Consider the following 27,765-nt stretch of genomic DNA (forward strand, 5'->3'; position numbering starts at 1 on the left):
GTAATATGAGCCGTCCAATCTCAAATTAACCATCAATATTGTTTGATACATGTAAAGATGTGTTTTTCCTACAGCAGAGAATCCAGAAAAGCAAACACATGATGCAGTGTTGTTGGAAGATTCTTGGTTTATCATACAAAGCTTGAAAATCTGCACATATATACAAGATAACATAAGTAAGAAGTTAAACTTAATCACAAGAATGAGAAAGAAACAAACATATGTTCAAAGAGCATGAAACAGTAACTGAATTCATTCACCCATGATGAAAGAAAAACATTAAAGTGAAACATAGAACTCCCTTCAATCCAATGGTAGGACTAAGCAGACGGATGGAGTTGCTCTCACATCATGCACTTGGTCAAAACTTCATGTCGTGTAGCCGACAAATATTTAAGTTTATCCGAATGCATGAGATGACAGCTCTTGCCTCTACTTAGCCCTTCGTATTGGAAAGAAAGGAGTTCTATGCTTCCTAATTACTATTTTTTCACCCCCTCATTCCACCACAAATGGACAAGGTACCCCCCCTCCCAACCTAAATGGCCCCTCCCTCTTGTTGTTCCTTAAATACCACTCCTTAAAGAATGTTGTACTATGCTGTTTAGATTTTCAGCAATGGCACAATGTCTAAACTTTCTACTTTTTCTGAGAGAAACTTTGTCCTCTTCCATGATGTAGCAAATGTGTGTGTGAGAGTGTAGGTGTATATATAAAGAATTTGGGTTGTGTTGCATGTAGTGGGTCGTGTATATGTGGACATCTGATCAAGTTTGAATGATTTAGATTCCAAAGTCGATTTTGATTTTTAAACAATTTAGTGTATGTTTGGTATCACGGTAGGTTTGTCGAAATCACAACGAGTCATCGTGATACCAAACATGCATCTAAATACTTAGACAAACAGATCAAGATTAAAAGGTTTAGATTCCAATGTAGATTTTGATTTTTAAAATTTTTAATATATGTTTAGTATCATGGTAGGTTTGTCGAAATCACAATGAGTCACCGTGATACCAAACATGCACTTAAAATACCAAATTTAAAATTTGAATCCTCTGATCTTATCAAACCCTTAAAATGTGACTGACAACACATGATTGTGAATGCACAAATCCATAACCAAAGCACCAGCAACGAAAAGAAAAAGATTATTATAATTTTAATAAAATATCCAAATTGAACTTTATTGTCAAAACTTATATAGTATATATAGTATATGCTACATATAGCAGGTTTTTTAAATCAAGGTTTTACTTGCACAAACAAATGAGGAGGAAAATGACAAATAATATTTTCTTTAATTTCACTTCTACTAAATCATATTATAATTTGAAACTTCAAATTATATTCATATTCAAATACAATTTATCCATAATATAATAAACACGCAATATAATAAACACGCATTTAAGATATCAAGTTTAAAATTTGAATCTTCCGATTTTGATCAAACCACTAAAATGTGATCAGTAAACATGATTGTGATTGCACAAATCCATATCCAAAACACAATCAATGAAAAGAAAAGGATTGTTGTATTTTTAATAAAATATCCAAAAACTTATATGCAGGTCTTAATTACACAAACTAACGAGGAGGAAAATGACAAATAATATTTTCTTTCACTTCTACTAAATCATATTATAATTTGAAACTTCAAATTATGTTCATATTCAAATGCAAATTATCCATAATTTGGTCTAACAAGTGATGGCAATTAAACTTAGTTTACACCACATAGTCATAAGTACTGATACATCAAAATCAAAATGCAATATATTTTTATAAAGTTACAAAGAGATATAGAGGTTTTACCAAGGCTTAATTTTTGTGAAGATAAAACATACATACATACATACTCACACACACACACACATATAAATTTATTTATGATCTCAACCTAGATAAGTCAGAAGATCATGGCTACAGTACCAAGAGATTCAACAATACCTGCAGGATTCCCATGAGAAAAATTCTTAGGTGGTCTAGGATCAAGAAATTTTCTTTGGTCACAACCAAAGAAAGAAGAGAGAGAGAGAGAAGAGAGAAGAGAGAGAAAATGGAAAATATTTGTTTATTTGTAAAGAGAGAGAGAAGACAAAAACTACATGTGTGACCAAACCAAATTTCTTGGTCCTGGTTCACACAAGAGTTTCTCTTCCCATGATCATATCATAACTGTTGCAACTTTCATTTCCTCTCTCAGCATGCAACACAAAATATCTAACAATGACCATTGACTATTTCTCAGTTTGTCATATACATGTCATCCATAATTTATAACTGAAAGGACAATACAAGCTTTTGCATGTTGGATCAAAACAAGAAAGCAGCAATGTCCAAAATGAGATTACTTGTTGTACAAGAAAACTTGTTCTATCCAATCTTTTTATGACATGACATTGTAGTGGAGTTCCAAGGAAGTTTGACCTTTGAATTTTAGTATTTGTCCAACTCCAATAACTTTGGATTCTGATTCCCTGTCAGATTAGGATTGTCCTCTTGCTGTTTTTTGGCATTTATTGATCCATCCATAATTTCTAAACTTCATTTTGTTGAACTATACTTTTTTTGGGTGACATTGTAACGCTATGCATGGAAATATCAAAGTAATGCAAACTTTACTAGAAAATAATCAAACTTGGTATTTGAAAGTTATCCATTTGATTGATCACATATTAGGTTATGATTGTGGACTATTGACACATTAACTACATTAGTTTCAAGGTTGTATGAGAAATTTACTCAAAAAAAAGAAAAGAAAAGGTTGTATGAGAAATAGCTAAAAGGTCAAGACTTTCAAGAGATTTTGATATCATATTTCTATCTAAAAATTAAAATCTTAAAACAATGAGTGTGGGACTGCGATTCACTGCAGTCGGTGAGAAGGAGCAGTCATGCAGTCAAAGAAATCCCAACCATTCAATTTAATACATGGTTCAAATTTGGCAATTCTCTAATTTCACACCATAATGAAAAACCACAAGATTAAAAAATGTTAAACCCAATTTACATAAGATATCTTGCCCCAATTTGTAAGGTTCTGTTTCTTCGTCTTTTCCCGAAATCTAGAACGCTAGAAGGAGGTCTACTTCATCCCTGTTTCTCATGTTTAACTTTTCATAAACTAATGCCCATTGAGATAATCTATACACATGTATTTTAGTTTAATTATCTCAGTCAAATTCTAATTCTTTCCAAACCTGTAAGAATGGCAATTTACTCAATTTCATACCAGCTAGTTCTAGCAATCCATGGCAATTGCAATCCATATTAGTATTTTCAATTGAACACAACACGCCACCGCAGAACAATCAACCATCTGAGTCAAACATCACCATGAAAGGGTTGTTTGTGGTGGGTCAATTGCTTTCATCTTGAATAAACCATGGAGTTGAATAAATTGAAAACCCCATCTCAATTTATTCAATTTCAATTTCAACCTAACAATTTTCTTTAACCATGCCAAATGTGACTGGTTTTTGGCATCATACCAGTTTATTTAATTGCATAGCGACTTGTTCTTTAGACAGTGCCCACAACCGACTGACACACCTCATCTGAGCACAAACACAGACTACCTCAACCACAACAACATACCACCACAACTTCTGTTTTCCATCAATGTGATTCGGTACACTCAATTTGCAACAACAGTGAACCATCTAAGTCAAACTATCACCATGGAAGGGTTGTATTGCTTTTAAACTGATAAATTGAAAAACTTGATTTGAATCAAGATGAACAAACGAGTGACGTGAATTATACAGGAGGAAAATGAGAAAGATTGATGATGGTGGCGAGAGAGAAGAAGATTAAAGGCAAGATTGGGTTTAGAGAGCAAAGTAAACCAATTAGATCTGAATCGTGGATTAAATCAAATGGCTGAGATTTCTCTGACTGCATGACTGCGTGGATTCAGCGACTGCTGTGAATCACGTCCCATGAGTGTGTGAGTCGCATATCTCATGTATTTTTCATTTAGTTCATTTTTAGCCGAATTAAGACTAGCCACTTATACTTGAATTTTTATAGAATGTGACATCAACTAAGTAGCCATAGTTGAGAGAAGAAATAAAATCGGGCAAACCATCATTTGAGTTTTTGGATGTGTAACTCTTGTCATATTGGTCATTGACTTAGAAAAAAATCCAAAAAAATCCTTCACCCTTCAATCCGTAAGTCACTTCAGTCCTTGACATTAATCAGGACATTAACTTAGTAAAAAAAATTCTCACATGACAACTAAGAAAGGATCAAACGACATGCTGATTTGTCTGAGGACGAAAATGAAAGAAAACATTCATTCTTCTTCATCATTTCACAACCCTCCTCTCTTCTTTAATATGCAATCCTAAAAAAATAAAATTTTCCATGTTAAAGTAAAATTATATTATTAATTATTATTTTCTTTACCAAAACCATATTAATTATTGTGAAATAATCATTAAATGAAAATTTCAATTATTTTCTCAACCAACATATAAACACATTCAATCCATAACCATTAAAATAAATTGTAATGTAATTTTTTTTGGTTACAGATGCTAACAAAACAAAACAGAAAACAGAAGAAAAGAAAACAGAAAACAGAAGAGGATAGGGCCTAAGGAAAAGCGTTCCTGATGCGTCCAACTTCAACAGAGGAAGGAGGTCGACAGGAGGAGAGGAATGCATGATGAGCACATCGTCAGAGGAGGCTCCCAACTTAGCCATAAAATCAGCACACTGGTTTCCTTCTCGTAAAGTATGGCGGAGGGTGAAATTACGGGAACCAAGCAAATCCTTAATATCTTGAAGGAGAACAGCATAGATGTGATAACTTGGAGTGTTCACAGTGATGAGATTAATGGAAAGAAGAGAGTCCGAGTAACAAACCAAGTCATCTAGACCCATGTCCATAGCCAAACGCAAGCCACGGTGAATTGCGGTGAGCTCCGCCAAGAGGATATCATTAGAATTGATGATGCGACCTGAAAACCCTGCGAGATAGAACCCATGATTATTGCGAATGACCCCCCGAAACCAGCACGGAGAGGAGTACCCAAACAACTGCCATCAACGTTGAGAATGGAACCCATGTGATTGTTACAGTTCCACTTGACAAACCGATCCGGAAGAGCAATTCTGTCATGTCTCTGAAAAGCTGTCGAAATGGCTTCTGCTGAGCTGTAGATGCTGTTGGTAATGCTGAACAATGACCAAGATTCATTATTGAGACACATCGCGTTACGGTATCTCCAAACCCACCAAAGACCAGCAAGGAAAATAGCTCCGCGAGTGCCATTAACAGCAGAATTAATCCAGTCATGAGCATTTGGAGTAGAGAAAAAATCGACATTTGTGAACCCAATTTTATTCCAAATGTTCTTGGAGAAACGGCAGTCCCTAATGCAATGAAGGATAGTCTCGTCAACTTCCCCGCATCGAGGGCAGATTGCTGAAGATGCCATGCTTCTGTGGTGGAGTAAGGATAAAGTAGGAGCAGCATTACGACAAACTAACCAAATGAAGAATTTAAATTTTTCCAGAGCCTGTAACCTCCAAATCCAAGACCAAGTGCGGTGAGGTGTGGAGTCATCAGCGGTGTCTTTGAGAGAGAGAAGCCAGTCGTACCCACCTTTTGTAGTGTAAATGCCGTTTTTGTTATAAGCCCAAATTAAAGAATCCTGAACAGCGGTATTGTAATGTAATTTCATACAGTATATTAAATTAATTTTTTAATTTAAATAGTAAATATTATATTTAAAAAGGTACCACACTTATAATACATTTTATTCATCACTATTATTTACTTTATAAAACACCAAATTTCAAAATGTTAGTACCTCTTTAACGACACCGTATCCTAAATCAACCATCAAACCCTAATTTATTACACGCGCCACCGTAATCCTCTACTCCGGCGACCACCATGCCCCGTCGCAAACGCGAAAACCTCCCACCGGAAAGTTCAACCGGCAATTATCCATCAAAGCGCAGAAAACATTCGCAGTTCGAATCTTCAAGCTCTAAGCGACTAGCATCTTGTTCTTCATCTTCTAGGAAATGGGTTTTCTCTTCTGAAGATTATTCTGATTGCACGGGTTAGAATCACTAGAAAGTTCTATCCTTTTTGTAAAATTTATAATTTTTTGAGTTTTATTTTTCACTCTGAATTTTGCATTTAAATGTGATTCATTTTTTGTGCTGAAATGTTAATGTTGTTTAGTTTTTAAGCATTAAGGTCTGTTTGGTAAAAAATAGTAGATAGCTGATTAGTTAACTTTTAGCTGATTAGCTTATAGCAGATAATTGATAAGCTAGTGGATAACTATATTGGATAAGCTAGTTGATTCAATTGGTAGTGTTTGATAAAAAGTTATTATGGTTTGGTTTTTAGGCATTAGGGGTCTGTTTGGATTGACTTATTTGAGAGTATACTGGCATAAGTTTTGCCAGACTGATTAGGAGAACTTATGGAAACAGCTTATGGCATGTTCATAAGTTGTAGAATCTACATGCGCACTTGTGACACTGTTTGAGAGAACTTATCAAAACAACTTATGACATGTTTATAATCTGTTTTCAGCTTATGTCCGTAAGCTCTCCAAGAAAGCTTATGAAAACAGCTTAAAAATTATAGAATCTACATGCATAAGCACTTGTGACACTCTCTGAGAGAGCTTATGACATATTCATAAGTTGGTTTCAGCTTATATTTACAAGCTCTCCAGGATAGCTTATGAAATCAGCTTATGGAGTATACAAAAAACAGTTTGGATTTATTTATCTTGTTTTATCGAAATAGCTCATACATAAGCCTTATCACGATAAGCGCTTATGGTGTAAGCTGCAAATTAAGTTGATTATCTAAACATGGCCTAAGTGTTTGATTTCTAAGGTTGAGACTTTAATGTAAGGAAACTAAAATGGAGAATTTTCGTATAAACAATAATGAGATTGTGATTGGTAGAGTGTAATTGAGTGAGGATAGATAGTTATTTTTAAAATAAATTTTATTTGAGTGAGGGGTAACTTTGGCGCAAGCGGTAAAGTTGTTGTCATGTGACCGAAAGGTCACGGGTTCAAGTCCTGGAAACGGCCTCTTGTGTAAAAAACGGGGTGAGGCTGCGTACAATACACCAATAATGGTGGCACCCCTTCCCGGACCTGCGTATGCGGGAGCTTTAGTGCACCCGGTTGCCCCATCATATAGGGTTATGCATTTTCTTCTTTATTGTTTACTAGAATAGTGACTATGGTAACAAAGGCCGTGGTACTAAGTAGCATTTTGAAATTACGGTTGTGTTGAGATTGTTAATTTTGTGTAAAATTGTGTTTAAATGTGGTTGATGCGGCTGCATCTGTGGTTGTGATGCAATCATGTAGATATCAAAAATCTTGAATTCATGTTTTTCTTTTCAAAATCTTGAAGTCACTTCTAACCGTATATTTACCAAAAATAAAAGTGGCATGAATGAATGTAAAGAATGATGGTTGCTTATAGATAGTGGTTTGTTAACATAATGAACTGTTTGTGATGAAGTCATGGATAAAGAACATTCCATTTTCGAGCTAGTCATGAAATGTTTGTCATTTAAACTTCAGAGTAGATTGTGTTTATCTCATATTTACTGTTCTGATTCCTTTTCATGTCTTGCAGATACGATTGTAGTTGTTTCATACAATATACTTGGTGTTGAAAATGCATCAAATCATCTGGATTTGTATTCTAATATCCCTCGACGTTTCTTGGATTGGGGCAGTCGTAAGAGGCTCATACTTGAAGAGATTGATAGCTATAATGCAAGCATACTCTGTTTCCAGGTAGTTTAATAATCCTTCCCTATGTTATACACTGCATAGCACAACTTATTATGTTTTATCAAACTTGTAACCATTTTACATTCATCATTTATGCATCTCTACTGAGCCTTGAAATGTTGAAAAAGAAGAGTTGAACATAGTTTTTTTTATTTAGCGACAACTCTTGCTTACTGGCATTCATGTAACAAAGGGGATTGGAATCTGTGATTATTTTTTTTACCGTTGCTTCATGTGTTTTCTTGAGATGCAAGTTATGCGTTCATGCTTATTTAATGTTAATGCCAGTTGGCACATAATTGATTTCATGCATCCTAGAAATAAGGTGTCAATACTCAATAATTGATTTCAATAAATCCAATGTCTGCAGGAGGTTGATCACTTTGATGATTTAGATGATCTTTTTCAGAACAATGGCTTTAAAAGTGTTTACAAGGTAAGTTATATACATGTTTGAACGGTTATATAAAATTTTGATGTCCAAATATTTAATCAATTTTCCTTGCCGGGGTTCTTATTACCAATAGGGTCGCACGGGAGAAGCAAATGATGGATGTGCTATATTTTGGAAAGACAAATTGTGGGTTTCCATTACCCCTTAATCCTTTAGATAATTAGGATTTTGTATCTACAATTAATTTATTTGATATCTTACATTTGCAACCTTTGACATTTAGTAAATTAACTGCCTAAGCATTCCTAGTTACTAGGAATGCCAATAGATCAAAGATTTGGAAATCATAGAACATAGTTATTGATAAAATAAAGCTCCAAAGTTGGCCTAAATGCAGTATATTTTCAAAATTTGAATGCAGATTCAGTCTTTTGCACCTAGAAGATATAGAGTTTCAGAAATTTGGTATGCGTAACAATGTTGCTCAACTTTGTGTTTTGGAGGTATATGCGTTTGTTTTAATTTTTTTTAATTTGTTTCCTACCTGTTGTGTTTTATATTTGCTTGCTGTCTTTTATTAGATATATTTATTTTCTTTTATTCAAAAAAATTATCCTTAAATTCTATTTTACCTAGTACTATTCTATATACTACTATGCATATGTATGTTTTTGTTGAATTAGACCAATTATCTTAGGTTTTGTATTTATATCTGATCACTCTTAATTGCACCATTTATTTACAGGTAAACAATGATAATCCAGAATCTGACACATGTAAACTAACAGCCGAGTAAGTTTCTATGTTGTCTAAAATGGGCGATGTTACCACAAATTATCCATTGTCTTTAACATATCTTTTCATGTAATAAATGGGATGTTTATATTCAAGTATCCTGTAGTGGTTACTTGCTAATGTAGATGTAATTGCTGCATACCAATAAGTAACTATTCACTATAATTTCTTGCTCTTCTGATAACATTAATTTTATCTCTAACCTTCAGCAGCAAAGGTGTTTGGAAGCGAAATTTTTCGAAAGAATAATATATACACTCGTGCATGCACATATACTCTGACACACACATGGTGCCTATTTCTTGGCTGTGTAGTTTTCATATTTTCTGTTCCGTTACTAATTTGATCTAATTCTGCAGGGGACAATCCACCAAAAATAAAAGATTTGTAATAGGAAATATACATGTGCTGTTCAACCCTAACCGTGGTGATATCAAACTTGGCCAGGTACTTCTTAAATTTTTTGACTATCTGGGTAGCTTTATACTGATTAGTGTATTAGTGCATGTGATTTTTTTTCCCTAAGTTCTAGATGTTCTTTTCTGAGCTCAGATTGGTGCAAGTGCAAACCATTTTTCCTCACCAAACAATTTGGCTGTCTATAGTTAATTAAGTTGCCTGGTATATTTTGTTGACTCTGGTAACTTATGACATAATGGACAGGTCAGACTTTTAATTGATAAAGCTTACAAGTTATCACAAGAATGGGGCGACATCCCTGTTATTTTAGCTGGGGATTTAAACAGTGTTCCACAGGTAAGGTCATTCTTTGTACTAAGTTGATTGATGTTAATTGTCTAGTGTGTTGTTACTTCATTGCTTCTATTTTTTGTTCCTGTGTTGGCAGAGTGCAATATATAAATTTCTGTCTTCATCTAAGGTGAGTTTGGCATCTCCTCATCATGGTATATTCTCAAGCCTTTAAGCTGTATTTTTTGTGCTGTATATGAGAGATTTGATTATATGACAGTCTCAGACCTTGAGTGAGTTGTTTATATGTGTTTGGATTTTGTGCCATTAATGAGTTTGTAATATTTATTAAGTTAATGCTTTATTTATTGCAGTTAGACATCCAATTACATGATCGCAGAAATATGTCTGGACAGCTTGAAATCCGGCCCAATCACAGAGAATTCAGATCGAAGTATGTGATGATACTAGCTTGTTTTTGAGTCTGTACAAAGTTTTATTGTCGGTCACTTTTTATTTTCGGTCACTATATATGCCATCGCTGCACCTCCTTGCCCTCTCCTTAAAAAAAATGGCTATCATCAACGATTTATCAAGACTTCTGATTGCTTGTTAACATGAAAAAAGTGCTGTTTTATGCTATGAACGAATAATATAATAGAATTTCCATCATCATCATTTTTCCAATTTTAGAGGGAAGGATTGTAATCATTGTTTGCATATGTAAAGTGTTTGGTATTCTATGATAATTACTTGGGTGTGTATCTGGTGCAGCATTTCAATGTCTGTTTCAAGGCAGTTGCTACACAAATGGAGTGCGGAAGAACTAATCCTTGCAACTGGCACAAAAGGAGTCACTCGTCTTAAGCACCAACTTAAGCTCCGCAGTGCTTATAGCGGTGTCCCTGTATGATATTTTAATCTGCCATCTTTATATTTGAATTTAATCCAACTTCAATATAATAATTACCATAATAGATATCTGGAAAGTTCCAATTTTTTAATGCATAGGATTAAAAGTTTATCCTTGAAACATTGATATGGGAAACTCCAAAAAATTTAATGGGATATTAAGGCAATGCTTGTATTTCCCACGTCATATAACAGGGAAAACATAGAACAAGGGATGATATTGGGGAGCCCTTGGCAACATCGTACCACTCAAAGTTCATGGGAACAGTTGATTATATCTGGTAGTTATACACTCCATACTGAGCACCAAAGTTATTTGCATTTACAAATTTTTGTTACTGATGTCAGTGGTAAGCAGGCATTCCGAGGAACTTACTCCGGTTAGAGTTCTTGAAACCTTACCTGTTGATGTTCTTAGAAGAACTAGAGGACTCCCTAACGAGGTACTCTACTTAACAGATGTCCTTATATCATATGTAGCACCGACACTTCATATTAATGGCATGTTTGGTATCTGACATTTGACAATGTCGGACACCACCATGTGTCAGTTTTCATGTTTTCAATTTTTCGAATTATTATCGGTATTGACATGTCAATGTATCTATGTCAGTGCTTCGTAGTTTATATGTATGCTAATGTATTTTGTTACATATTGGATTATTGATATTTTTATGATTCTTTTGTGCCGTCTTGCAGAAATGGGGAAGTGATCACCTCGCTGTTGTATGTGAATTGGCCTTCGCAAAAAGTGATGAAAGTTCTGAATCGTCTGATCTTCCTAGTGATGAAAGTTCTGAATCTTCTGATATTCCTTAGAGTATGCATGAAATCAGAGCCTTAAGCTGATGGACAAGTATGTAAATTGAGGGTCAAAGCATTTTCAGTTTCAAGACCTGTTCTTGCACTGCTCATTCCTCCATGAGATCAAACTTTGAATTGCTCCTGATAATCAGGAACAAACATCATGTTTCAACAGATCTGCATAGTTCAAATTCTCCTTGTGAACATGCTAGGTAACAACCTGTTGTAAAATTCAGAGAACAGTTGGTATATTTCAGAAATAATTTATGAATCAGAGACTAATTATGTATCATTATCACTAATCTGTTGTAATGTTTTCTCAATAATTGCAGCACCTTTTGGTAGGAACTAAGAACTGTATTCTCCATAAATTATTTATTTCAATTATTTATCAATCCCATGTGAGTTGTTTGAAAGGTTAGTCACATAATGCTCGTGGCTTTTTCTTGAGAGCACAAATTTTTTAAAATGTTATTCTTTGTTTGGTTAAACTTTTACTGGGACGAATGATCGCTTATTTTTAAAAACTCGTGCATGGGAAGTGTCAAAAATAATTCAATGAGTTTAAGACTCTTACCAACTTATAAAAAATTGAATTGATTATTTTCATGATGTTTGATAAAAATATAGCTTATGATAGGACATTTTTGATCCATGTTGCCGATTCTATTTGATGGGATAAGGTTTGGTCGTCGTTGTTGATCATTTTCACACCAATTTGTTTAATGCTAATGTTTGTCTATTATCTAATTGCAAGAGATTAACACAATTGATACACCAAACAAAGAGATTAACACAATTGTACAAGATTGTCCTTTTCAACCACCTTTGGAACAGGAATAAACGAGAATGTTTTGAATGATTCTTGCTTAATTTGCCTTTTTTATGCTTACGTGAAAGAGGAAAACACTAGCTAATTTTGTCTGTAGGGAACATATTTTCCTTGTTCTTGTCATGCTTTTCATTTTACCTTTGCTTTAACATTTTCTTTTTTTGTATTCTTTTCCATTCATCAGCAGTAGCCAAAACAAAACAAAGCAATGTCTTTTTTAGTGAAAAAAGAAAGAAAGGAAAATACCTTGTCTCTAAAGACAAATATGAAACAAATTCAAAATCTCATGTTTACAATGTGATGGTTGCTTTTATGACATTGAATGTTTCCTAGAAACACATGAAAAAGACTAAAAAGCCCGGCGGTAGTTAACTACCGCCGGTTTTTTAGTTATAAGCCGGTAGTTAACTACCGCCGAGGGCATTTTAGTATTTTACATGTGTTTCTAGGAAGTTTTCGATGTTAGAAAAGCAATTTTCTTACAATGTTACATTCCAGGATTAAAAAACTAAACATGTCAAGTATACAATGTTACATTCCAGAATCAAACTTCAATTCTAGATCGTCGAAGCTTGAACCGACAACCACAAATGTATTAACTACAAATGTACTAACTGCGAGATCGTGTAGACTTGTAGATAGATGGAAAATTTTATTGGCAATCCCAGTTTAGAGTTTCATCAATCCAACCAAGCTCAAAATCATTGAAAGCACAATCAACATGGGGAAGAATGCAGCAGCTGCTACCATGACCATTTTCTACTTTCCACAACGATCCACAACTAATCTCATCATTGTCCAACAAGTTACAAAATCCATCACTAAGCAGCATTTCTGTTTCATCCAAATATAGATCATGACCAGCCAATGATGCCAAATATTGAACTGAAATATCTTCCTTACCAACTTCTTCAACTAGATTTCCTCTTTTTTCATCACCTGTTAAGTCTTTGACATTAATTTCTTTGACTGAATCATCAATGTCATTAATATCTTTTGCAGCTTTTGTATCTGTGTCACTGACATCAAGTACAGATGATGGAGATGGTTGAAACAATATCACTTCTTTGACATCTTCCCTTTTCCTCAAAGCTAACAATGAGCTTTCACATTCATTCTTCTTATTCTCATAAGCCAAGGGCATAAATGGAACAATAATTTCCTCCACAATCCTCTTTGAACCATCAAACTTATACTCATTTCTCATAAACAAATCTTCTTCTTCACTTGAATAATCTGTAGCATTAGGATCACTATACAATATTCTAATTTTCCTCATTTTGTTCAAGTTTTTTTCTTTGCCTTGAACTCTCTCTTTTCCTTTCTTAGATTTCATTGCATGTCTAAGAAAGTTTGGCATTTTGATTCACAACCCAAAATATGAATAAAGATAAAATGAAAAAAAATCTAGAAAATGGTATGAAAGATGAATATTTTTTAGGTAGAAAACAATGTTAAAAATGTAACACTTCTAAAAAAACTATGTATGAATTGTGTTAAGAGATATCAAAGGTGAATCAACATACCATTTTGATTTAACTTTCATGCAAATGGTTTGACACAACCGTTTGTGTCTCTGACCAAGTGGATAGAGTTGCATGCAAAAGGCTCAACAAGAAGCATAGAAGAGACAGAAAATATTAAGCACATTCAAAGCTTAGAAAACATATATGCAGCTTTCACTCCTTTTCTGCAGAAAAGTGATTGATTACTTTGCAGTGTGGACAAGAAATAATGAGGGGCATAGAAACAATTGTACTGTATAAATAAGACAAAAAATTTATTTTGATCTCTCACAATTTGTTCATATATAATTTAATCTCTCACAAAAAATAATATTCAAGTTAGTCAATTATATTTTTTACAAAGGATAAATTAGTCTCTTTCTGAGTATTATTCTGAGTATTACTTTTTTTCTGTCAAAGATTGAGTTTAGTAGTCTCCCTAAACTTAGCTCAATTGTAGAGATAATGTATAATAAATAAAAAAGTTTAGGTTCAAACTCCGGACACCTCACTTCTCTACATTTAAAATGTGTGAACTCCGAAAGAACAACTTGACAAAAAAAAAAAGATTGAATTGGGTCGTGACATGCATGTCCTCAAGTTGAGTATGATGATTCGAACTCAAGACATATGGTTAAATTGAAAAAATATATTTTACCTTCCAATCTAAGTATTCTTGGGTGGTTATATGCTACCCCATTTGTATTTAAAAAAAAATATGTTTTTAAACTTTCAAGATATTGAACGCACAATTTTCAAAATTAAGTTTTTATATTTGGCTTTTAAAATTGTGCCTTAAAGGCGAAGGGAATATATTCGAACATGTGTTTTTTTTCCTTTATTTCTTAAAGCTGTGTAGCATTTGTTTAAACATATGTTTTGAAGTTGATAGCAAATCACCAATAGATAGATAGTTAGAGACTAATCATATAAATATATTTTTTGAAGAAACTCATCTTATCTTATCTTATTAAGTATAAAACTTTTTCTTACTTGAATCAAGAATAAAACTCGTTTAATCTTATAAATATAAGTATCTATTACCATTTAGTTGTGATTAATTTCCACTAAATGATTTGTTGAACAACGAAATGTGTTATTCACTTTTAATTAGAGTTTCTTCATATATAAGAAGAGATAGAGATTAGTCTCTCTAACCATTGGATCTCGTTCACATGTTAGGCGAGTTCACACAACAACTAATCTCGATCGTTGATTTGAGATATGGTCGATAACACACTTTCAATTTCACACAATGAAACAATCACAACCATGGAATATAAGAGTGTGCCCCTCAACTTTCAAAAATTATAGACACCACCCTACTTTTTTAATGTTTTGACCACTTTAAAATTTGTTATTTGCACCCTCATCCTAAAGATCTTCCTACTCACATCTAACCTTTCTCTCTACCCTTTCATCCCATCTCCCATTCTGCCTCCTTCCAATCCACCGGCGGCAGCCTCTCAGCCGCCCACCACCACCAAGTCCGCCCTCTGCACCGTCTCTGTCCCAGTCTCGCACAACAACAGGCATCCTCTCTCTCTCTCTCTCATTCCCTTCTCTGCTTCGATTCTCAATTATTAGGGTTACTCGATTTGGGATTTTTTTCATTTGACTCTAATTGTGTTAAATTGACTGATCATTTATATAATTGAGATTATGGGTAATATATTTATGTTATGAAATCATTGATAGTGTTTCTGATACGTTCAAAATTCGGGATTTTGTGATTGTTTGTTGGGGATTTTTGATATGTACGAAGTTGATTTTTTAACACCGTTGTTGTCAATCTTGGATAGCGGATTCTTAAAATTCCGCTACGCAATAGTGCTGACAACATTTTGTACTAAATAGTGTATCACAGGACAATAACAGTTTGTCTAAATTCTACTATGCTATAGCAATATAGTGTCGCTATAACTGCTATTTAACAAAACTGTTTTATATGAGTAAAATGTGGTGGAAATGAAGAAAAATCACATTATTTTAAAAAAAAATTAGAATTTGTTTGAATAGTTTATGAGGTAACAAATTTTGGCTGATGTTCATGTTTGGATTCACGATGGGATTGTCAGAATCACGGCGAGTCACTTCAATTTTGGCAAACGCTACACTTTGGAGATTCAACAAAATCACGGGGACATTGTGATTTTGCCAAACCCACCGTTAATCCACACATACATCAGTAGCCCACATCCAACAAACTAGGTTTTATTCAACTTTTCAAGAAGTGATTTTGTATAGCTTAAAATTGGGTTTTTATTCGTGTTTCTATATTATGCTTTTTTATTCGTGTAGATCTGCTCATTCGATTTTCATATCCTCGTTAGCAATTGTCACATGTCATGTCACAGTGTCTTTGATATATTTTCTTTTCTATTTTTGTTGGACCATATTATAAGTAATATATAAGCAAATTCAACTACGGGTTTGCAAACCTTCCTACTAACATTTTATGCTTTATATTGATGATGTTTCAAGGCTGAGAATCAAGCGTCTGTGTTCCAAGGCTGAGAGCATTTCATGTAACATTTCTGTGATAGGAGGAATAGGATAGTAGTTTAAAACTGACGTGCTTACATAAAATATGATGATTTTTCACTTTTTGTTATGAATAATATCTTCAAATGGCTAAACATAAGCTAAATAGATTGTTGATTCAAATATAGAGTAAGTGAAACATTCTGTGGCCTTTCTGTTACATTGATAGGAATGTTTATCATGTAAGAAGTCTGCTACATGATATGTTGAAGTAAAACAACGGTTTCCAATAAGGTAGTTTCTAAGTAAACTTTATGTATGTTTAGGATTGTGTTTTTCTTAAATTGAACGTGAGAATGTTTGATGAATGGATGCATGGTTGAGTTTTGGTACCATTTCTTGGTTAATGTTCATAATTGCTCGGTTTTGGTAAACGATGCAGACCGGCTTAACTAAGTATCTTAATATTTTAGATGTAATTTCCAATGACGACAACTTGTCTCTTGATGGTATATAGTGAGTATCGGACCTGCCATATTAACTAAGATCGTTGGAAGTAAAAATAGATATTGTAATAATGAGTGACATTAGCTTAAAAAATAGACCTTTGTAAGAAACTAGAAAAACTTCAATGCTCTTATTTCATTTCACTTACCCATCCATTTCATTTGATCTTTTTTCTATATGTATTTAGAGATTCCAATTGGTAGTGTGGCACTGGTACGTATGTCGTTTTTAGTAGTTAATATATTTTTATTGGGATTTATATTTGTTGAATACAAAAATTTGTGAACCTCCAGCGATGATTGATGATAACGAGATTTGGGATATTCATAAATGGCAAAGGCAAGGGATAGGACTGAGGACTTCAAAGATGCGGTGCGCCAAAGTGCTCGCTCTTTGGGGTATGATGAGGTATATATGATGCTTCACTACCCTCAATTCATTTCTCATCCTAACTCACATTCACTATTATAATTCCTATTCCTAATAATTCAAATCATGATCTTTTTCCTTTGCAAAAAAAATCCTATCTTTCTTTAGATAAAAAATAATATAGGATTTACATATAAATTTCCTCAGTATCATGAATCTTGAAAATTGAACGTTTAGTATTGCTATCTGTTGCTAGATCAATCTTATTCTGGTTGGTTTGGACTTTGACTCTTGTGTGGTGTGTTTTCATTCCCTTGCAGGCTAAATTGGCATCCATTTTGGCATCTTTCATTATACATAAACCTCCACAAAGATCCCCATTCACCAAAGCTGCATTTAAGACGGTAGGCTCAACATTGATATTTTAACACTTACGGCATAATGTTACTTTCGGTGTTGTCAATCGTTGGTTGCGAGAAAATAGCTGTTTGTTCAAATTCCATTACGGTACAACGTTATAACGCCGCTGCCACTGTTTGACAACACTTTGTACTAAATATAGTTTCATGGAACAGTAGCGATTTGTTCTAATTCCGTACGCTATAGTGCCACTATTTGACAATGCTAGTTACTTTAGGAGAAAACCAAATTAATCACTGTATAATTGGTAATGTTTTTGTTTGTGCTTAAACCAAATTAATCACTTTATAATTGGTAATGTTTTTGTTTGTGCTTCGTGTAGAGCTTAATGGTTATTGCTTCATTAAGCAAAGGAAGCAGCACTACTTTTAAATGATGTATATTTGATTTGATATTGCTTCTCCTTGTTTGTTGTTAGTAGCTCGAGAGTATTGGAGAATTGGACCATTTTTTGTTAAAGCATAGAAAGGACTATACAGATCTTCATCGAACAACTGAACATGAGAGAGATAGCATTGAGCAAGAAGTAAGCCATGTGACTTCAGCTGATATGCTAGTTTTGAAAGTATTTTTGTTTGTTAATTAATTAATAATTAGATAATATTGACTGGTATTACATTTCCTGCCTTCATCACTATCATTATTATTTCTGATTGGTTCTTGGTAATAATTGAGAGAGTCGCATATTTCTTCATTGTATGTTTGTCTCTAACATCGATAATTTTCAACTTTCTCACTAAGATGTAATACATACAATTTAAATTTGTTTTCTTAGCCAGCCTAGCAAATTGGTTTGTGAATTATTTATTATTTTATATTCACAGATCTAACTAAATTTTACTTCTTAGGCTGGTACTAAGTTATGACTTGACTATCAGTTCTATCATTATAAGATCACATTGGGTCTCATTTTACTTCCATCCTAAAGGGTTCTCATAAACCAGTAAAAGTTGAATTTTCACATACTTGGTTTTACATCTTCTATTGACATCAATGCTAGCTCACCTCAATCTATAAATAGAACTTAATATATAAATAGAACTTTATTTTTAAGTCTATTAAGAAGTTTGATATGCGAAATGGCAAAACCTATTTAATTTATACATGTAACTGATGAATAGACTTTGTTTCTTGGCTTAATACAATTTTCTCCCATTGACTTGTTTGCATCCTCACCTTTCTATACAACTTCCCTTTAAGTCATCTCTCTTTATGGAGCCAATGTGTTTGCAATTCCTTTATTGTATATTAATTACTTAAACATCTTGAAATGTTATACAAAGTTTTGCTTATGATTTACTATTATTTTGTTATTAATTTGGTGCAGGTTAGTGCTTTTATTAAAACTTGCCAAGAACAAATTGACGTTCTTAAGAATAGTATAAACAATGAAGAGGAAAACTCAAAAGGCTGGCTTGGCATTACAACTGCAAAGGCTAACGCCGACACCATTGCCCACAAGCATGGCGTGGTATGGACTTGTGCTTGTTGTATTTTCAATCATTAACTTATTAGGTATTTATTTTCTGCACGGTGTTGCCAACTTACCCTCACAACTAGACCCCACATAACACATTCGCTAAACAGTCTAGATTGCTCATCCCCTTCCCTGAGGTACATCACAGGCCACAATACTATAAAAATTCATGCACAGAAAGTATTTTTTTAAAGTTGCTCTATTGAACTCTGGTTACTGAAACTTGGAGTTTGAGTGAGTGAGGAGTGTTTGAGAGAACGTGGTCTGAAAGAAAAGTTCTCTCTGTTATGAGAATTTAGATAAAAATATAGGCATTTAGCTTGAAGAGGCCTAAGGCATCTGCTGGCTGACTCAGCAGTTACAACAGCTAACTACCTGATATCATAGCTAACTGAAGTTATACATAAAAAGCAACATTGCAACTGTACAAGGGCAAGTTTATATTAAACAGAAATACAAGGTGTTTACCTAGTTACTAACTGTTTCCCATCTTCAAACTCAGCAGAGGCCGCAATTCAAACACCCCGAGATTGGAGAAAGGATCACAAAATCTGGTAGCAGAGAGAGGCTTACTAAGAGAGACAACCAATTGATCCTATGCTGTAATAAGAATTTTCTTTATAATTTTCTTATGGACATAGACTGGATCTAACTCCATATGCTTGGTCTGAACATGTAACACTGGAGTATGAGACCATTGAAACTGCACTTGGATTGTTGCAAAACTAGATGGGAGTTGCTGTAGGAACCTGTAGTTCGGTTAAGAGATTGAACCCAAAGAATCTCAGCAGTAGTGCTTGCGTTTGCCTCAATACTTAGCTTTTGCACTGGAACGGGCGGCAAATGTTGTTTCTTATTAACTCTCTTATAAATCTTTTTGTGTAAACTCGTGTAGACTTGCATAACCTGATATGGTAGTATTCTGGTCATAGAGATGATGGAAGATGAAGTGGTAGATGAAGGAGACATAGAAGAAGTGCGAAATAGGATTGGATATGGGGAAACCAATACTCATTTAACATAACATCCTTAAATGCACAGATACGGCCATCTAGCAAGACATCTGCAACCTTTGTGATTGTGTGATAACCCCAAATATACACTCATTGGATCTGAAATTCATTTTAGGCTGATTGTAAGGCCTCGGAAATGAAAAGCAAGCATGTCCAATGTTCTTAGATCCTTGTTATGAGGTAGGAATTTATTAAGTGTGGCATGAGGAATATAATTAGATTGCAGCTGTACGGAGTTTGTTGATAGGTATAGAGCAATGCAAAAACTGAGATCCCATTAGGAAAGCAGTATGGAGGAGGGATGAGCAAGTAGAGTGAGACTCTTTTATACTATTTGTCGATTTATATTCAACCAAACCATTTTGGTTAGATGTGCTAGTCAATCTATGGATGATGCCAAATTCATCGAGAATGCACAGGTTCTAAGCTCAATGCATCCGTGACTACATCAAGTTCTTGGTCTGTCTCAGATGTATACTGTGCTGTAATCTGAGGATTTACCAAAAATGTTTCCACGACAGGAAAATTGACAGCTAGCTTGACAGAAATAGTGCAGGTGAAGTTGACTGGTGCTGAGAATATAATTTAGTAGAAACTGGAGTTTTTGATGAATTAATAGGATAGCCAGAGAGAGGATTTACGTCACCAATGGCGCAAGAAACAGGTTGTAGATCTTAGACTCTTGGTATTTATGTCATTATTGCTAGTTTCAGGCCCAAGTAGAGGCTCTAGAGTAGATGCCATGATAGAGTTTGAGTGATTGAAGAGTGTATGAAAGAATGTGTTGAGAGAAAAGAAAGTGATGTCTCTGTAATGAGAGTTGATAAAAATGATTCTCATATACTTCAGAGTATACGGTGGGTATTCTATAGGCACTAAGCCGTAAGAGGCTTACTAGTTACCAAGACTAACTGAATATATTGACTCAGCATATTAAGTTTCAACCTTTAACAACTACTCTATCTACCCGATACAAATGGCAAGTACTACGATATAGAAATGTAGGATATGGATGTTATACTAGTACTAACTCTGAATACTGTTACATTCATGAATTGACGTGCTGTTTGCTTTTTGGGTTCTAATGTTAACTTAATTTTTTAGGTTCTAATTTTAAGTGAGAGACTCCATTCAGTTACGGCACAGTTTGATCATCTCAGAGCTATACGCTTCCAGGATGCTATTAATAGGGCAATACCACGAAGAAAACTTAATCGCATAACCAAAGATTCTACTGAAACCTCTAATTCAGGTGATGTGGAGCTCAGAGAACCTGATGAGTTGCGCAGTGAGCCTCTAAGAGTCCAACAACAACTATTGGATGATGAAACACGTGCCCTTCAGGTGATAAAGATCGGTTCCTTTCGAGTTTGAATACAACTTATTTTGCTATTTGATGTACCGTTTATTTGAGGCTTTTAGATATTCATAATAAGTAGTCCTTTGCCAATGTTCTTTTTCCATTAGGTGGAATTGTCTAGCCTTCTAGATACAGTCCAAGAAACTGAAACCAAGATGGTGGAAATGTCTGCATTAAACCACCTGATGGCTACACATGTTTTGCAACAAGCTCAACAAATTGAGCATCTGTATGACCAGGTTAGATAGCATATCCATATTCTTTATACATTATTTTCATACAATTAATGCAAAATATGTTTCACATGTTTTAACGGTTGTAGTGTAGTAACATAACTGACCAAATTCCATTTGTCGACAACAATATCTGTACATCCTCAATTTGTGAGAAGCTTAATGGTTCTGCTGCCTTTTTACAGGCTGTTGAAGCTACTAAGAATGTTGAGCTTGGTAACAAAGAACTCTCACAAGCCATTCAGCGGAATAGCAGCAGCAGAACGTTTCTTTTACTATTTCTGTTTGTGCTCACTTTTTCCATCATCTTTCTTGATTGGTATAGTTAAATTGTTTTTGTTTGCTGCTAACACAGTGTGCATTCTTATAGCAGTCTCAATTCCATATTACTTGATTATATATGCATTTGTTCACTGCAAAATGCATCTTTTTCCTGATATTTACACATTAGAGGGAGAAATGTGATATACCAAACGATTTGAGTAATTAATTTTATGAAGGGAGTAATGATAAATTGATACAAGACTTTTTAGATGTTGGAAAGCTCCTAACCGTTTATACGCTTGATTTGTCACATCTTTTATAATGAAGTATTATTTGGGGATTTTGACTACTTTTTATCATAAACCCCTCATAAGAGATTGAATTTTTATTATTGTTGCCAATTAAAGACATTTTTTTAGAACGGAAAAATATTTTTTGTTTTGTTTTGTTTTGTTTTGATTTCTTTCACCGAGGTAATGTTGGTGGCATCACTCTCACTTATATCCGAATCTTAATTCGTCATGTTGTAGGAGGCTAGAATCTTAATTAGACATAACTCGTGTTGGTAAAGATATAAAATTCTTAATAGAAAAATACAATTCATTTGAACAACATATAAAATAACAATACAACTTGATATGACAAATTATTATCGCATAAAGAAACACCAGACAAGTATTAATTAAAGATATTTTCATAATAACTTGAAGTATTAAAAATATTGCTTATTGTTATCCTCATGTCGAACTCTATAGAATTGATGTTTCTTCCAACTCTAATATTAAATCAAATTATATTTTTTAATTAGTGTTAATAAAAACAAAATTAATAATGTTGTTTCAATACTGTTTAAGGTTTTTTTCTGTGTTTTTTTACAAAATATAACGTTTATAGTTGGATTGCATTGTGAGATTGTACTTGTGCTTGGACATTGTTTCGAGGGGACAATTTTTTTTACTCAACTGGTAGTCAAAAGTGATTTGAAGATTCTTGATGTATGATTTCTGACAATTTTAACTTATAGTTAAAATATCCCTATTCTGGTATTGAGCAAGGGGTTAAATAAGTGGTGGATGTGAAAATCAATCACCTTATTTAGGAAAAGATGGAACTCTTTTTACTTCAGGAACAAGTAGAAAAAAATTGATTAATAATTTCATACCTTTATTATTTTCGTAATTAATTTCTTTTTTATTTGGTACAAAAGAGGGCAAAAGCCCATATAATTAGTCTCTTTTAATATCTTTTCTTTAAATATTTAATTTTAAATTAAAATATTTAAAATAATTTAATAATAATAAAGATAATTAATTCAGAATATACTTTTAGAAAATACAAATATAATTAATATATAGGCAACTGCAATAAAATTCTTTAAATATTTAATTTTAAATTAAAATATTTAAAATAATTTTATAATAATAAAGATAATTAATTCAGAATATACTTTTAGAAAATACAAATATAATTAATATATAGGCAACTGCAATAAAATTGATATAGAAAAAATTTGCGTCCAATAGGATTTGAACCTATATCAAAGGTTTAGAAGACCTCCTGCAAATTTACAATAACCATTAAGAGGAGCTAATTTGTCCTTCGAAATAAAAATGTCAAAGATTTTCTGATAGGCAAGAAAATTGTAAGAGACAAGAATCTTCACTCTTATGTTTTATTTTACTTTATAACTTTATTTTTATAACTTTATTTACACTAAACTTGCAAACCACTATCAAGTGGCTCTCACTATAGCACAACAAAATGATTTTTATGTGTATGATAGGCCAACTTATTTATGATATCTGTTAAAAGAACCCACTATGAAAAAAACCCTATTGGAAATGCTTAGATGTCAAGTCATAATTTCCTATGTAAAGCTTTTTGGCATAATAAGCTAAGAGAAAAATGCTTTAAACTAAACAGGAGGTTAACGTGATTTTAGCAAACTTTAGAATGATCGACATGATTTTTCTTTTATATTTAAAGCATAGGCATCGAATCATTGTCTTGTTACATTAACTAATACTCCCTCCGTCCCAAATTAATTGAGCTCTTGGTTCATTTCACACTTATTAAGAAAAATGTATAAATAAAGTGGAAAGTGGAATATATTGAATTGAGAATGATGAAAGTAGTATTAATTAGATTTATAAAGAGGAAAAAGTGGAATATATTGAATTGGGAATGATGAAAGTAGTATTGAAAATTGAAATGACTCGAGTTATTTTGGGACACTTTTTTTAGTAAATGGGCTCAGTTAATCGGGACGGAGGGAGTACAATTGTTCTTTCTCTCTCTGTTGGTTTTTTACGAATATAATTAACTGCTCTCCTTATTAAAGCATTACTAGTGATAGTGAAGAGAAATGATATTTGAACATCCACTTTGTGACAACTTTCTCTCTTATACTCACATTATTTTTCTTTATCTCTCTATTATTTTGATTTTCGTGCAAATATCAACTTTTTCTTTGTAAATTGTGATTGTACCAAAAGTTGTCAACCAAATAGTTGTTGAATAACACACCTTAATAGTGAAATTCTTGTTTTTGTTGTGCACAATTCACAGATAGTTAGTTGTTCTTTTCTTTTGTTTTTGACAAACTAGACAATGAAGTCACCGTCAAGACAATGGGTAAAAGACGATTTGGAGGGTGAAAAATCCTAAAAATGTGGTAGATAAAAAAAAATCAAAAATAAAGTTTAAAATCTAAAATAATGGTGGTGCATAGTATTGGTGGTCCACCTAGACAATATCAATTATTTAAATTTGAGTAGGAGAGAGAATAGGTAGAGATATAAATCTTCTACTCATAATTATAAAGCAAAAATCATTTTTAAGTTTATTGAATAAATGTTGTATTTGGTCGATAATATAGATCAAATAAGTCGTTTATTGAATGAATCTAAAAATATGATGTTTGTTTATAATAATGATCGAAAAAGTATTAGATAGCGAAAAGATTAAAAACACCTTGCATCAGTGTAAATATAGGGAATTAGATGAAATCGTAGAGTTTTCCTCTCTATCAAACTTTCAAGTTAAATTTTTCAATGAGACGAATCATGTTCTTTTTAATGTCTTTTTTTAATATTTGTGATTTGCAACATTTTTTAACAAAAGTTAAGGTGAGTGTGATTTTCAATATATGGATACATAATTACACTATAAATGTAGTTTTCTTTATTGAAAGCGTGTTCGGACAATCAACATATTTTTGTATCATTTGCTTTTGAAACTTTTGTATTTCTACCATCGAAGTCGTTGACCTTCTACATGAAGTTTAAAAAGTCATACACATCAATGTCATTAGTCCATAAATATTATGTTTATAATAATTGATTTTATCATTCAAAAAGGTCTAATGATACTGTTTATTGTTCAATTACCATTTATTAATGTGTAATTAATCGTTAATATATAAAAGTATATTTTCCATGAAGAGATTCCGATCAAAATTTTGAAAACTTATATGATGTTCACCCACGATCATAGGGGTTGAAAAATGTTACACATCTTTTGGTCAAATCAAACTTTTACATGACACACTATATTTGACTAATGTAATCCATTATCGTGGGTCATGTGTTTGTCTTTGTTAGGTACGGTGGAATTTTTAAGTCATCGATTAAAAGGCTTTTGGATTTGTTTTCATGCATGTAATTGCTATATTTATGGAAATGGGTTCTCTAATTATTATTTCTATTTTCTCCATTACTAGAATTTGGGAATGATATAAAATATATTAATGACATTTGAATTTGACCTCATGTATCACCATCATATTTATACTTGTAAAGTAATGAGAGAATGAAAAATGAAGAGGCTTCATTATCCTTTGTTTTTTGGCTTAAATATGTTATTCGTCCCCGAATAGGGGTCGGCTTAAAATTTCGTCCCCGCAATCGCTAATCCTTTTTTTGCCCCCGCAAAGTTTAATCGATTAAAAATTCGTCCTTTGACCCGGTTAATCACTGCCACCTCAGCAATTTACCAAAAATGGCATGGGAATTGACGAAAATACCCCTGGCTTATTTTTTTTCCTTCAAAATTTTTTTTTCCCGATTTTTCCCGAATTTTTTTTTACAATTTTTTCTCCGAAAAATTTCAGTTTTTTCAGTTTTTATTTTAACATTTTTTTGTCCGAAATTTTTTATGATTTTTAATTATTTTTTCAGATTTTTTTTAATTTAAAAAAAAATTAAGGAAAAAAAAATAAGCCGGGGTATTTTCGTCAATTCCCATGCCATTTTTGGTAAATTGCTGACGTGGCGGTGATTAACTGGGTCAAAGGACGAATTTTTAAGCGATTAAACTTTGCGGGGGCAAAAAAAGGATTGGCGATTGCGGGGACGAAATTTTAAGCGACTCACTATTTGCGGGGACGAATCACATATTTAAGCCTTGTTTTTTACTAAGGGTTCATTATCTTTTTAAAAGTATATTTTTGCCTGTCTTGATATTATATATTTTAAAAGGAAAAATATATTTAAGATATCTCTAAAAAGAACCCACTATGAAAAAAATCATTGGAAATGCTTAGATGTCAATTCATAGAGTGTCATACTCTATTGTTTAAAGGTTTTTTTCCTTAACAAGAGTGACGAACGAGTTGGGTCTAGCGAAAGGAGTTAGACTCCAAAATCGTGACAAATAATCAATATAAATATAAGTTAAGAGATGTGCTAATATTTACGGTCCGTTTGAATTGACTTATTTTAGAGCTTATGCAAAGTAGCTTTTGCAAATAAATAAGTATTAATGTATTATTTATAAGTTTGTTAAGGTGTCCTTCAAAAAAAAAAGTTTGTTAAGGTGGTTTATGAAAAAACAACTTATGAATATACAATTTTCGTTAGTAAAATCATATGAATTAACATAAAAACTTAATTATTTGCATAAACTTTTTTCATAAGCTCAATCCAAATAGGCCTTAAGTGTCTTCTATATCTTGAGTATGATTAGTTCAACTGATTTTTTTTTTTTTATAAAAAACTAAAAGGATGAGTAATTTTAGCAAACTTTAGAAAGATCGACATATCGACATGATTTGTCCTTTTCAATTTGAAGCAAATTCATCGAATCACTGTCTTGTTAGTTGCTTTAGCTTAATACAATTGTTCTCCTTGTTAATTGATTACTAGTGATAGTTAAATTCTTGTTTTTGTTGTGGACAATGATAGTTGAAATTTGTGTAGGGGATTTATAGGGTGGCACTTTGGTGACGTAATGTCGCCGTGACATTAAATCTGCCACACAACACACACCTTTGTGTGGCGAGATTTAATGTCACCCATACAACACATCTCAGGCCACACAACACAAACGCTTTGTGTGGCTCAGATTTAATGTCACCGTGACATTATGTCACCGTATTATCCGGATTTATACCGTCACCATTATGGAATCATATTCTACCTATTATCTACTACAACACCATATCTAACCATACTTTTCAATATCTTCATCATGCCCCACTTTGCCCAACATGCCACAAACTCCCATTGGAATTCACCTTCTAGGTACAGTGGGAAAGAGACAATTTGGAGCAAGAAAAACCCTAAAAATAATGTAGATGAAAACATTATTTTTAAAAATTTAAGAGCTAAAATATAAATTCTAAAATAGTGGTGCATTTGTATTTGTATATCTGTCAATTTATATATAGTCCTCAAAACTTTATCCCCAATTCACATGTGTTGGGACTAAAAAGCCTTCAATGCTTAAAAGCCTCCATTTATATAAGTCTCCAAAACAAAAGTCTACGTCACATGTCCTAACTTTGTTTTCCAAAAAAAGAATACATATTTTCAGGAAAAAAAAATTCCAAAACTTTCACACGAAAAAATGTATTTCGTTTCCAAAAATATATTTTTTTAGTTAAAATTGTTTCATAC

The 27,765-nt window shown here is 33.0% G+C and overlaps 3 protein-coding genes across 4 annotated transcripts; 2 read left to right on the forward strand and 1 right to left on the reverse strand.

The window, feature by feature from the left end:
• Positions 1–5,837: 5,837 nt before the first annotated feature.
• On the forward strand, positions 5,838–11,816 carry LOC146918278 (DNAse I-like superfamily protein). Its single transcript, XM_085719884.1, has 14 exons — positions 5,838–6,089; positions 7,649–7,812; positions 8,180–8,245; positions 8,337–8,389; positions 8,625–8,706; positions 8,949–8,995; positions 9,358–9,445; positions 9,662–9,754; positions 9,846–9,878; positions 10,063–10,142; positions 10,463–10,595; positions 10,796–10,881; positions 10,959–11,043; positions 11,300–11,816. The coding sequence occupies exons 1-14, from the start codon at positions 5,918–5,920 to the stop codon at positions 11,417–11,419; spliced, it is 1,302 nt and encodes a 433-aa protein (XP_085576010.1). The 5' UTR covers positions 5,838–5,917; the 3' UTR covers positions 11,420–11,816.
• A 912-nt stretch (positions 11,817–12,728) lies between these two features.
• On the reverse strand, positions 12,729–13,888 carry LOC146918279 (uncharacterized). 2 transcript variants are annotated; one of them, XM_085719886.1, is made up of 2 exons: positions 13,763–13,888; positions 12,729–13,579 (listed from the first exon to the last, which is right to left on the reverse strand). In XM_085719886.1, the coding sequence occupies exon 2, from the start codon at positions 13,570–13,572 to the stop codon at positions 12,889–12,891; it is 684 nt and encodes a 227-aa protein (XP_085576012.1). In that variant the 5' UTR covers positions 13,573–13,579; positions 13,763–13,888; the 3' UTR covers positions 12,729–12,888. The 2 variants fall into 2 exon arrangements, with proteins under 2 accessions (XP_085576012.1, XP_085576011.1); XM_085719885.1 differs by lacking the exon at positions 13,763–13,888 and having other exon boundaries at positions 12,729–13,721.
• A 1,241-nt stretch (positions 13,889–15,129) lies between these two features.
• On the forward strand, positions 15,130–22,138 carry SYP81 (syntaxin of plants 81). Its single transcript, XM_085719887.1, has 8 exons — positions 15,130–15,273; positions 17,046–17,140; positions 17,422–17,505; positions 17,943–18,047; positions 18,849–18,992; positions 21,116–21,355; positions 21,479–21,610; positions 21,790–22,138. The coding sequence occupies exons 2-8, from the start codon at positions 17,063–17,065 to the stop codon at positions 21,931–21,933; spliced, it is 927 nt and encodes a 308-aa protein (XP_085576013.1). The 5' UTR covers positions 15,130–15,273; positions 17,046–17,062; the 3' UTR covers positions 21,934–22,138.
• Positions 22,139–27,765: the final 5,627 nt, after the last annotated feature.

The sequence above is a fragment of the Medicago sativa genome, chromosome 6, assembly GCF_051527215.1.
Source record: "Medicago sativa cultivar Bolivia chromosome 6, Bolivia_mono, whole genome shotgun sequence".
In the NCBI taxonomy this organism is placed as follows: domain Eukaryota; kingdom Viridiplantae; phylum Streptophyta; class Magnoliopsida; order Fabales; family Fabaceae; genus Medicago; species Medicago sativa.